The 12,411-nt window shown below is 46.3% G+C and overlaps 1 protein-coding gene across 1 annotated transcript; it reads left to right on the top strand.

The window, feature by feature from the left end:
* Window positions 1–1,879: 1,879 nt before the first annotated feature.
* Window positions 1,880–10,593, top strand: LOC147315801 (inverted formin-2-like). Its single transcript, XM_086260172.1, has 16 exons — window positions 1,880–1,885; window positions 3,074–3,214; window positions 4,289–4,448; window positions 4,811–4,844; window positions 4,932–5,073; window positions 6,662–6,794; window positions 7,035–7,388; window positions 7,508–7,578; window positions 8,371–8,490; window positions 8,573–8,643; window positions 8,760–8,880; window positions 9,015–9,179; window positions 9,416–9,506; window positions 9,881–10,003; window positions 10,075–10,419; window positions 10,520–10,593. Exons 1-16 carry the CDS (start codon window positions 1,880–1,882, stop codon window positions 10,591–10,593), a joined length of 2,151 nt encoding a protein of 716 aa, XP_086116298.1.
* The last annotated feature ends 1,818 nt before the right edge of the window (window positions 10,594–12,411 follow it).

Below are 12,411 nucleotides of genomic sequence, written 5' to 3' on the forward strand. Positions count from 1 at the left end.
GACGCTGCGCTACGTCGCAGCACCCACGGGGCTTATTCCGGGACCGACCCACTACGCCGTCGCCCGAATTTCAGACCCACTCTCCAGCTTCAGGTTGTTCCTAACCGATGAGATTATACAGCATATCGTTTCAATGACAAACCTTCATGGCAGACGGGCAATCTCAGAATGGAGAGATTTGGACAGCCACGAAATGCTGTCTTATGTGGGGCTGCTCATTTTGGCCGGTGTATACCGGTCAAAACACGAGTAAATCAAAAGCCTTTGGAGTGACAAAACGGGAAGGAGGATGTTCCGGGCCGCGATGTCCCAGAAAAGATTTTCGCACATTTGCAGGGCCCTCAGATTTGACGACAAGCTCTCCCGACCTGGACGCCGTACCGACAAATTGGCTCCCTTTCGGCAGGTATGGGACATGTGGGCACACCGCCTGCTGTTTATGAGATACAATAAATAACATAAGTAAGTATCGCCGATGTTGTTTAGTCCAGACCGGGACCTTACGGTGGATGAGCAGCTGGTACCGTTCAAAGGAAGGTGTGGTTTCCGCCAGTACATCCCCAAAAAGCCTGCTAAACACGGCATAAAGATCTGGGCAGCCTGCGACGTCAAGACATCTTACGCCTGGCGGCTGCAGGTTTACGCCGGGAGAGCAGCGGGCGAACCAGCCGAAGTAAATCAGGGGATGAGGGTCGTCCTGCAGATGACCGACGGGCTCCAGGGACACGTCGTGACATGCGACAACTTTTTTACCTCATTTGAACTGGCAGAGGAACTCCTCAAGAATAAAATGGCTCTGGTCGGCACAATTCGCCGGAACAAAACAGAAATTCCACCCATTTTGCGCCAGACGAGAGGGAGAGCCGTCTATGCCTCCACCTTTGCCTTTTCATTGAAACACACCCTAGTGTCCTACATTCCCTGATGGGGCAGGAATGTGCTTTTGTTGAGCACCAAACATCGCAGGCCGGAGGTCAGCGATGGACAAAGAAAAAAGCCGGTGATCATTGACGACTACAATCGATGCAAAGGAGGTGTCGAAAACCTTGATAAGGTGGGTGTCATTACGCATCAGTTACGCACACCTTTATTCATTTTTGCTCATATATTCTTGTGTAAAATATACAGAGGTTTTATGTTGGTTTTTTTGTTGTTGTTGTTTTGTTAGGTTGTCTGCACCTACTCCTGCAGGAGATGGACCAATCGATGGCCAATGGCCCTCTTTCATAACGTCATAGACTCCCTCTACAACGCCTTCGTGCTGTGGACCTCTGTAGATCAGGCCTGGCATCAGCAGAAGTCACACAGGAGGAGGCTGTTCATAGAAGAGGTGGGAGAAAGCCTGATCAAGCCTCATTTGTCAAAAAGAGAGCGCCTTCCCCGCTCATCAGCCGCTGCTGAATTAGTCAGAGATGCGCAGGATGGTGCTGCTGCAGGCCCCTCTGGAGTGACAGATCCCAAGGGCAGGAAGTCCTGTGAGCTCTGTTTTGAGAAAAGGAGGCGAGTCGGAAACACCTGCAGCAAATGTGGAAAGTTCACCTGCTGAGCCCACAGCAAATTTGTCTGCAGCAACTGCTCTACCTGAGCAAGACATTTACCCCCCGGCCACACACAGCCCCTCCACCCTCTCACTAGCTCTCTCTTTCTCACACTTTCACTAGCTCTCTCTTTCTCTCTCATACATTTCCCCATTCCCAACAACAATATACATGTTCTTGTTCATCGTTGAAAAATAAATGTTTATTTGGTTCAAACTGATCTTGTATTTTTATTTACATAATGCTTTTTATTTTATTTTAGAAGGCAACAAGGTAATATGCATTTAACAGGGCAAGAGTGAAAAACCGTTCTCCTGCAGAAAAACTAACGGCCGATCAAAATGAATGTCAGTGGTAATTTTTAGACCATCCAAAGGCCTAATTATAATTACAATAAAATATAACTTTCAAATGTATTTTATGGAAAATATTTAATTTTTTCGTTTTTTTCGCCAAAAAAAGCCGTGCGCTCATGTGACAAAACCGGGATAAAAAGGGTTAAAATCCGCGAAATGTAATTAAAACTTTACATGAATATTTCAAGGAGAAGTAGGTCTAAAAGATTGGCTAATTTAAAGTGGAAAAAAATATTAATATATAATATTTTTATAGCACTTTTTATGGCGTGGTCGATTTTTGGCTCTAGGGCGTCGAAAGGGAGTCTTTTTCTAAGGCGCTCCAAGTTAAGTCATACAGAATAGATATCAGAGCCTTAAACAGGCTGACTTCTGCTATATGGGTCAAATTGGGCAGAAAGTATACAAACACATAACCAGTGTTGGGTAAGTTACTTTAAAAAAGTAATTAATTACTAATTACTTAGTCAATACTAGTGATGGGTCGTTCGCGAACGAAATGGCTCTTAGAGCCGGCTCTTTGACGTGAACGACGCAGCCGGCTCCTTATCGTGAGCCGTCACGTGGGTTTTTTTTTTTTCTCTCACCCTCTCTCTCTCTCTCTCTCGCACTTCACTTCGCACCTGAGCCTTGTGCTTTATGCTGGGCAGAGGGGGGAGGGGCGGTAGTTACACTCAGTAGCACAGGAACCGACAGATGGAGAGAGAGAGAAAGAGAGCCAGGGACAACAACATCACATTAGAAAGGTATAGTAATCATCCACAACTATTTTCGGTTGCAGATGATAAAGGATTCAGATAGTTTATTCATGCAGGCCCATATGACAGAGAATATGCATCTTCTTTTTGTTTTCATATTATAATTTATATTTAATTGTGTTGTGGTTTGCAGTGTTTTGTGTTGTTTTCACTTTAAATTTGTAAAAGGAAAAAGCTGAAAATTTAAATAGTTAAAAGTTGAAATGTGAATAGTTGATTTTTGTATTATATGATTTATTTATTACATTTTATGTGGAGTGAAAAAAATAAAAGTATATTTACAGTGGCCCCTACAGACAAAGCACATACAAACTTCAAATCACGTACAAACTCCAAAACGCGTAAAAACTCCAAAACACGTACAAAAGACAACAGAAGTGCTCTAGGATGCAGGGCGCAGTGTTGAGCTTCTGTTGCCTAGTGGCTACACAAGCCAGCAAGTACCAACGACCGGATTTGGTGTGTGGTAGTAACAGGTAAGCTGTTCCAGCTGCTGGCTGCTCTTGCCGTCTTCGACCCTCGGGGACACCACCTCGTCTTCGATGCACTCGACAACTACAAGGTATGCTCATGTCCTCGTCCACTTCCTCCTCTCTCCTTATTTCCTTCCTGTCCTTCCTTTTTTCCTTTTTTCCCTTCCTTCTCGGTCTCCTCTGAGGTGATTTGTGATTTCATGAGATCAGTTTAAGTAATCTGAACTCTGCCTCACGATGGCAGTCAGGACAGTTGGCGCTCAGTCATATAAACAGTTAAATGTTGCTGTAGGTCCAGGTCACTTTCAGAGGCTCTCTTGGCTGATTTCATTTGTTTAGAGGGGCATGTTTACCTGCTTGATGGACGAACCAACAGATGTCGCATGAGCTGGATGGGGAGACATGAGCAGGCCATTTGGGTCGGTTTGAAAAGCTTTATCGGCAGGACGTTAGCAAAAGGAAGTGCGAGTCAGTTTCACTTAGTTTCAAGGCTAACATGACAAGCAGAACAGCTCAAACTGAAAGCCACTGGCTGATTACCTAAGTCAGCAGAGAGCTCACAAAGCTCCACCACAGCTCCTCGCTGCCAGGTGAGAGCAACGACGACGTGGTCTGTGTACCATCAGGGCGTAACTGCAGATACACCATAACAAACAGCTGAACCTCAGACGCTGCAGATCTTATCGTCCCCGCCCAGCCTGTTCTCACAGGCTCTGAACTTACAGCATGGAATCATGGGATACCACACGTGTGTGCACACACACACTCGTTTTATTATCTTAGTGAGGACATCTCATTGACATAACCCTTTCCCTAGCTGCTTACCCTAACCATCAAAAATGAATGCCTAACCCTAACCATAACCTAACTGTAACCCTGACACTAAAACCACATTTTGAGCCTCAGACACGTCTTCAAACTTGTGGGGATGGGCACTTTGTCCCCATAAGGGCTGTTGGTCCCCACAAGTATAGTGGCATGCCAATTTTCTGTCCTCACAAAGATGTCTAAACATAACATGTACACACACACGCACAGACACAGTTATTAGGAGTGTTTAATCATCACACTTCAGTCAGACTGAAGCAGGAAGTTGTGTTTAATGAAGGTGTAAACGAACCGTGTCCGTCCTCTGACCTGTCACTTCCTGCGTCTGTATTCAGAGCCTGAAGAAGCAGCAGTATCGCTTCAGCGTGATCATGAATGAGCTTCACGCCACCGACAACATCCTCTACATGGTGACGCTGCTAAGTATGGTCAACGTCCTCGTGCTGCAGGAGGAGGAGCTGAGGAGAAGGCACCGGGTGCGGCAGGAGTTCATCGGTAAAACGAACTGTTTATCACCAATCTGACATCACCCCTGACATCATCATCATGATGTCATTGCTGACATCACTGCTTTCATCATGTTGTAGGGTCTTTACCTCACAACAGAAAGACCTTGATGTGACTGTTGTTGTGATTTGGCGATGTATAAATAAAGTTGAATTAAACTGTTATCAGAGTTATGTGTAGGAGGAGCTTGATATCTGTCACAGTGTGACATCACATCCCTGTACGGAGGCTTTCCTGGAGTCAGGTCTCGCTGAGGGCTCGAGTGTCAGACCCTCAGAGGTCGTCATGGTGTGAGTGTGTCCTGCTGCTTGACCAAAATAAGAAGTGATATATATGTCTGTGATTTTTAGGTCTGCAGCTGCTGAACCTGCTCCCCAGGCTCAGGTACTGGCTTCATTCTCACTTTGCTTACATCAGTTATTAATCAATAATCAGTCGTGTTTCCAATCAGTTTCCTGCCTGTGTGTGCAGGGAGACGCAGGACAAGGACCTGAACATCCAGTGTGACGTGTTTGAAGACTCTCTGTCGGAGGACATGGAGGAGATGGAGAGGCTGTACGGAGGGATTGATATGAGCAGCCACCAGCAGGTCTTCACAATGCTCTACACCATGGTAACCACAGTTTAAAGAGTGATGCGACTCAAGCTGGAACGTTTAAACCAATGTTTCCCAACCACTGTGCCGCGGCACAAAGGTGTGCCGTGGAAGATTATCTTATTCCACCCAATTGGTACTCTAAGCCCAGCGGTCCCCAACCCCCAGGCCTCGGACCGGTACCGGTCCGTGAGTCGTTTGGTACCGGGCCGCGAGAGTAGAGGCTCAGGCGTGAAATGTTTAGTTTTCAGGGTTTTTATCGGTTGTCAGAGTTATTTTGTTATCGTTTTTATCGTTAACTCGGTTTTCCTGGGTCTTTTCACGTGTGTTATGAATAAATCTTCTTTTTTTCGGTACCGGTACTAGTTTTATTTTGTTGTATTTATCCGCGACACCTTAAAGGCCGGTCCGTGAAAATATTGTCGGGCATAAACCGGTCCGTGGCGCAAAAAAGGTTGGAGACCGCTGGTCTAAGCAATCGGCTTGAGTAATGGGCAGAACAATTACATTATCTTCCACTAGAGGGGAGTACAACTACCTGCTCTAATTAAATTGGTTGCCGACAGATACATCTAAACAAACTGAACCAATTCTGCTATACATGGTGCGCGGGGAAAAATTATCAATATGCTTTTTGTGACATTTTTGTTTGGTAGTATGTTGTGTTATTTTTCTAACGTGAAATATGTACCGTGGCTCCAAAAGATTGGGAAACACTGGTTTAAACTACAGAACCCAACACTGCCACCTTCAGAGCGATTGGCGCAGCATCTGTGAAAGTGACACTGCTGGTAGTTCTCTTTTCAATGATAGAAATGTAAGGAGACAGACGCTATGTTCACACTGCAGTCGAAAGCGCATCAAATCCGATTTTTTTTTTTTTTTTTTTTGACCCTATGCGACCCATCTATCCGACCATGGTGTGACAGTGTGAACGGAACAAATCCGATATTTTCAAATCTGATCTGGGTCACTTTCGTATGTGGTGCTGAATCCAATACATATCCGATGTTTTAGAATGCGACTGCTGTTTGATGGTCACGTCGCATTAAATCCGTCTTGTACGTCACTGACACAAGACGGACGCCAATTATCAGCGCCGCAGAAGCGCCAGAGAAGACATCGCGAACGCTTCCGGCCATCCAGTGTAGATGTTAGTGAAACTGTTGGGAAGACAACGTGAACATTTTATTTGTACTGTATAATCTGCAGATTTTGACAGAAATCTGCAACTATCCTTTGAAGCAGTGCTCCTCTAAAACAGCAATAAGGATCATTATTAGGTTATCTACATTATTATGTAAATAACAAAATAACTTAAAGCAAAATTGGGAAACGTAAAGTCCGAAGTCTTTATATTAAGGGCCATCAGTCAAACAATATTATTTGCTCTGGGTCTAAACAGAGCGCGTTGTGGGTGACGTCTTCTTTTGCGCATGCGGCCGCTTCGAGGGTTCACACTAGAGCGCGTTTGCTGTCCCATTTTATTTGTAGTGTGAACGAGCAGACAAAAAAATCGGATTTGATCAAAAAATTGGAATTGAGCATTAAGACCTGCAGTGTGAACGTAGCCAAAATAACCTGTCCTGACCCTCTCTGCGTTCAGGTGTCCAGCCATCCATCCTCCGTGCAGCTGCTGTCCATCCTTCAGGCCTTGTTGCTGGTGGGTCCGGACAGAGCTGAGGTCTGGTGTGCTCTGGAGCTGCTGATGGATCGAGCCACCCTGCTGGCTCAGGATGGTAAGTATGAGGGTGCATCCAACAGCAGATCACTGGGTCCAGCTCTGATTCCGCCTCTTTGTAGAAGTGTCCTCTCTATATAAACGATGACCCCTGTAAAGAGTCCCTTAAGGTTCAGATGCAGGCCCTGTTTTATGTCAGTTTGTATAAATGACAGCAGGCAGAGTATGATCAAAGCTGAGGGCATTTCACAGGATCAGGCGAAGGTGAATTCATCGGCTCTGTTTTTCTTGATCGCAGCTGAGGTAGACTCTGCAGATCACCTGCTGGAGAAGCTCCTCCCCCGAAAGACTTACTCAGCCAATCTTACCATCGACAGGGCGGTCCAGACTAGACTACCAGACAGTCCTCCCAGCCAATCAGAGGCACTCACCAAAGATGCTCCGACAGCCCCCACTGCAGCAGCACTGCCTCCGGCTCTTCCCACTTCCTATGCCCCCCCTCTTCCTCCTCCCTTACCCGGTGCTATGACTCTTCCCCGTCCACCCCCTCCACTGCCGCCCACACCCTTGCCTGGTGCTATGGCAGGCAAGGGCAGCTGTGTGTTGGAGACTATGAGGCTCAGAGCTGAGCTGCTGGACCGCGCCTGCCAGAGTGTGTATATACATGACAAACACACAGCAGCTACACAACAAACACACTGGCTGCACACGCACGTTTGGCTGCTGTGGTGGTGATCTTGTTTCTGTTTGTGTGTGTTGTTTTGTGTGCAGGTGTGAAGGAGAGCGCTTGGCTGCCAGTCTTCTGTAAACTAATCCTGAGTGTCGGAAACTTTCTCAACTATGTGAGAATCTTTTTTTTACTCCTTGTAATCTGATTACTTTGTGTGGCATGCTCAGTGACGGTCCTAAAGCAGTTCTCTTCCCGAAGACTCAAACCACACAAACAAACTCTTCCATCTATATGACTGAGCGATATTTTTGTTTTATTAAAAATTTGAACATAATTCAACACAAACTCTTGTGAAGGACACAAAGTCAAAGACTTCCAAGCAGAGCGCATCGGCCAGCACAACACAGAGTTTGGGTCCTTTACGCTAAGCGAGACAGGTGGAGAACAAGCTAGCGGTCAGTGTGCCGCATCCTATGCGAAAGGGCCTTAAGTTCTTGGCTAGTTTAGCATCAACATGCTGTCTGTGCAGATGTTAGCAGTATAATGCAGCTGTTTATGTCCTGGATGCTGGTTCCACTGCACCATGATGCTTGTCCTTTCGTGCAAGAAAAATAAGTCATGTCCGTGTCTCTGCTGTGGAGTGGGCCTCTAGCAACTGCTGGACTTCACCTCAGCTAACTGGAGCCTCTGATGAAGTTTTTATGAAGTTATCTAAGCAGTAATATCACAGCTGTGAGGTTGATTGCACTAACAGTTCGTCCGAGGAGTGTTTTGTTTGTTTTTTTTGTTTTTATTTGTTTGCACATTCAGGCAGGTGTGACTCAGCACCAACTATTAGCTCAGCACAAATCTACCAACAGACTGTCTACCAAGACAGTTCATTTAGTTGCCAAATCATAAATCAGTCTGTTATTTAGCTGAAATAAAATGTAAAGGCTGGTAGTCTGATTTAGTCATGTGATGTATGGTCCATCAGGGAACTCACACGGGGAATGCTGAAGGCTTTAAGATCAGCACTCTGCTCAAACTGACCGAAACCAAAGCCAACAAGTCGAGAGTCACGCTGCTGCACCACATCCTGCAGGTAATGCTGGGAATACTACGAATACTGGGGAATACTGCAGTATTCTCATAATAATTCAGTTGCTGCTGTTTGTGACCCTTAGGAGGCTGAAGAGAATCACCCCGACCTGCTCAACCTGCCCGATGACCTGGAGATCTGTGCAAAGGCTGCTGGGTAAACACATATAGGAGTTCAGTCACGTACAGACTGCTGGGTGGAGTCTGTGACGTGGTAGCTCAGGTGTTTCGCCTGCAGCGGTGTTAAATGTTGCCCTCTGACTCCACCTGCAGGCTCAGCTTGGACTCTATTCAGTCTGAAACAAAGACTCTAAACAAACGGCTGAAAAACTCAGAGAGGAGCGTTTCCTCCTCATCTGACGACATGAAGGAGCAGTACCTGTCCACCATACAGGTGAGTCACTCAGGATGAGGCTGTCACCTTTACGGGCAGATAAATCCAGTCTGTACACTCACTGACACCGTTTTAGTGGGACAGACCTGCTGTTCCAGGTGAACTTACCTGTTGTTCTTATGTGGTGTTACCAGGAGAGCCTGCAGGCTGTTGAGCAGCTGCAACTCCTGCTGTCATCTGTGGAGGAGCAGAGGAAGCACCTGTCCGCCTACCTCTGTGAGGACAGCAGCAGCTTCTCCCTCGAAGAGCTCTTCAGCACCATCAAGGCATTCAGAGACCTCTTCCTTCGAACCCTCAAGGTCAGCGCCAATCGCAGTGCGGCTCAGTCTGCAGGACTCATACCCTGCCGCACGTTTGCATGTGTCATTTAAACTATGTCTCAGCCAGCCAATCGGCTCTGACTTGAACCGTGACAAAGTGTGGTAGCTGCCACACATTAGTCCTGTTTCCCTGTAAATGTTAAGCTCTGCCCTCTCTGGGGGGCCGGTTAGCCTGCTGAAGTTTGAACTGTGTGTTCCTTTTATTCTTCGATCAGGAGAACGAAGGTCACAGGGAGCAGGAGAAGAGGAGGAAGAGGTTGGAGGAAGGGAGGAAACTGAGAGAAGAAGCCCCCACCAGAAAGATCAGTAAGTCAGACACCATTATTTCACCTTAAATCCTCCCTCCTTAAATGGAGAGACAGGTGTCCCTCACCTGTCTCTCCAGGTGTGGCAGGTGAAGGACAGGTCAAGTGCAAGTGGAGAACAGGTGAGACATGTGAAGGGCCGGTGACGGACAGGTCGAGAATCAATAGCTGACATCAGCAACATTTTTCTGCAACAGTTTATCAGCAGCTGAATATTTAAAGGAAATGATGTGACAGCATCAGGACGAGAAGAAAGTTTGTAAAGATTAAATGCTGCTGTACCTGTGAGGCTGTCAGGTGATGCAGTGACAGCTTTCACCTGTTGTTTGTGACACGTGCGCTAAGCTCACAGGGGAACGTGTGTCTGTGCTGCAGTTAGGACAGACATGGCCAATTGGGACGAAGGATGCACCGTCGACAACCTGCTGGCCGAGATCAGGAAGGGCTGCAGGCTGAGGAAGACAAGCCCACGGGCAGAGCCGGACGGTGGGGTCGAAGGTGAGAGCCCGGCAGGACTTCTGCAGACTTTCTTGTCACTACTGCTCGTTTGATCAAGTTCTCCTTTTCAGGTCACCCCGGGGTCACGCAGATGTCACCGGCCCAAGATAAGCCAGATTTTCCCGAGAAGCCTCGGGAAGAGGTCCGGACTCCCACACATCCACCTGCTGGAACCAGACCAGAACCGGAGCCAGCAGAGCCAGACAGAGCTGCCTCAGAGCTCCAGGCCCTCTGTGAACGCCCCGCAGCTGAGGTCCAGGGTCCGGAGTCTGAAGTGGACACCAGACCGGCGCAGCAGGAAGTCCAGCACACAGCTAGTCAGCAGGATGTGACCCAGGTCAACAGGAGCAAAGATCCTAACCCGGAAGATTCTGCTCCCCGGAACGCATCAAACACCTTAGACACCAGCCCAGCAGGTAGAGTGAGGCGCTGTGCTCTCTGCTTCAGGCTTTGAGCACGCTCAGTGCTGCTGTTTGTTTCTGAAACATGGAAATTTTAATGCTTCCTGTCCCACAGCCCACCCACACAGATCAAGTTGTGTTCAGTGTTTGCAGCAGAGTGACGGAGACTCGGCCGCAGATTACAGTTGAGTGGAGTCGAGATTGCCATACCATGGTGATGTAGCCGGGTCAGTCTGGCTGTTGTGATGTAGCTCTGAGTCTATGAGGTCACTTCCTGTTCCTGAACATTAGTGTTTCCTGTGACATGGTGAGCTGAGGCTCAGGCTGTAAGGTCTCATCAAGACGATGATAGAACATCCTTTAGTGTTGATGATGAAATAAGCTTTATATCTAGAAACCGACCAATCGTATCCTCTCTTTGATCTCCAGAAGGCCACACAGGAAGAAAGCGTTTGAAGAAAAAGAAAAAATGCATCCTTCAGTGAGGTGAGCTCACCTGCAGCTGTGCATAAATCCACGTCAGCGGCGATTCACTGCTGTCCTTCACTCTAAAGCATTTCATTGGTCGAAATGTTTTTATGTTGTGGGATTTAAGGTCTTTTTTTAAATATCATTTATTATTTTATTCTTCTTCTATGGTTCCAGGTACATGGGTCAGGACTTGTTTCTGTGGCGACAGGACTGGACCTGCAGGAGAACAAAGTGTTTAACCCTCTGTAGAACCTGGGACCATTTCGTGGCCTTTGCGTTTTTTAATTCCACACCATTTCCACTGTGTTTTACGGAAGAGGATTAGGGCCACTGGAAAAAAAAAAGGAAAGAATTCTGACTTTAATCTCAGAATTCTGAAAAAAAGAAGTCAGAATTCTGAGATTAAAGTCAGAATTCTGACTTTTTTCAGAATTCTGAGAAAAAAGTCAGAATTCTGAGATTAAAGTCAGAATTCTGAGAAAAAAGTCAGAATTCTGAGATTAAAGTCAGAATTCTGACTTTAATCTCAGAATTCTGAAAAAAAGAAGTCAGAATTCTGACTTTTTTCAGAATTCTGAGAAAAAAGTCAGAATTCTGAGATTAAAGTCAGAATTCTGACTTTAATCTCACAAAAAAAAAAAGTCAGAATTCTGAGATTAAAGTCAGAATTGTTTTTTTTTTTTCCAGTGGCCCTAAACCTCTTCCGTAGTGTTTAATGGAGTATAGCCAAATTTTCAAACATGTATTTTTTTTCCCATTTTATTTTAAAATTTCAGTCTGAGTTTTTTAAATGAGCTTAAATGGCTGAATAAAAGGCATACATCCACTATCGAACCTCGTGGCCGATTTCTGCCCCTTGAAACCCATTATAAACGCTATTTTTCACTGCAAATTAATTACGGTCAAAGGGATCGTCGATGTTTAAGTTTCATTTTCATTTTGGAGGAGGCCTTAGAGTTGTAATTTTTTTATTTGTCCACCGGGTGGCGCCCTTGCTTCACATTTGACCCCTGCTGGAAAACAGCGGGCTGCTTAAACAGACCTGCGGGAAAGGAAGCCTGATTCCCGGCGTGCAGCAGCGGCTTCGCCCGCTGATCGGGCGGGACCATTTTCGGTCCCTAGGACCGTGAGAGGGTGCATTTTTTTTTTTTTTTTTTTTTTTTTTTTAGTCAACAGGAAATGACGTATTTGTTGTCACGTGTGTGCTGGAAAAAGGAGTCCCCGGTGATCGTACCCCGGGAAGATGCACTTTTTTCGGCCTAGAGGAGCAGCATTTGCCGCCTGGAGAGCAGGAGCATGTGCAGAAGACCAACCGGAGAGTTGGTGAACAGGTTGGCAAACCATGAAAGCCATATGTGTGGTGCTTCAACAAACACTCGTCCAGAGTGATCAACATAACAGTGTGTCGGGTTGACTTTTATACAAACAAACCAAAAAAAACAAAAACATGTCATTGTGAAGCTTTGGCAAATACTAGATTGGTCAACTGATGTGCCGTAAGCATCTGTCAGGCTCTCTGACAGTTAGTTAGTGTTG

Source organism: Aulonocara sp. 'chitande type north' Nkhata Bay, linkage group LG13, assembly GCF_057382095.1.
Source record: "Aulonocara sp. 'chitande type north' Nkhata Bay isolate Kocher_YH1m ecotype deep benthic linkage group LG13, A_spYH_male_GT1.1, whole genome shotgun sequence".
Lineage (NCBI taxonomy): Eukaryota > Metazoa > Chordata > Actinopteri > Cichliformes > Cichlidae > Aulonocara > Aulonocara sp. 'chitande type north' Nkhata Bay.

What these genes read in the sequence shown, in the direction of transcription:
- LOC147315801 (XM_086260172.1), top strand. An exon ending in GCTGGACCGCGCCTGCCAGA is followed by an intron (nt 7,389 to 7,507) that starts GTGTGTATATAC and finishes TTTTGTGTGCAG; the next exon opens with GTGTGAAGGAGAGCGCTTGG. An exon ending in CTTAGACACCAGCCCAGCAG is followed by an intron (nt 10,420 to 10,519) that starts GTAGAGTGAGGC and finishes CCTGTCCCACAG; the next exon opens with CCCACCCACACAGATCAAGT.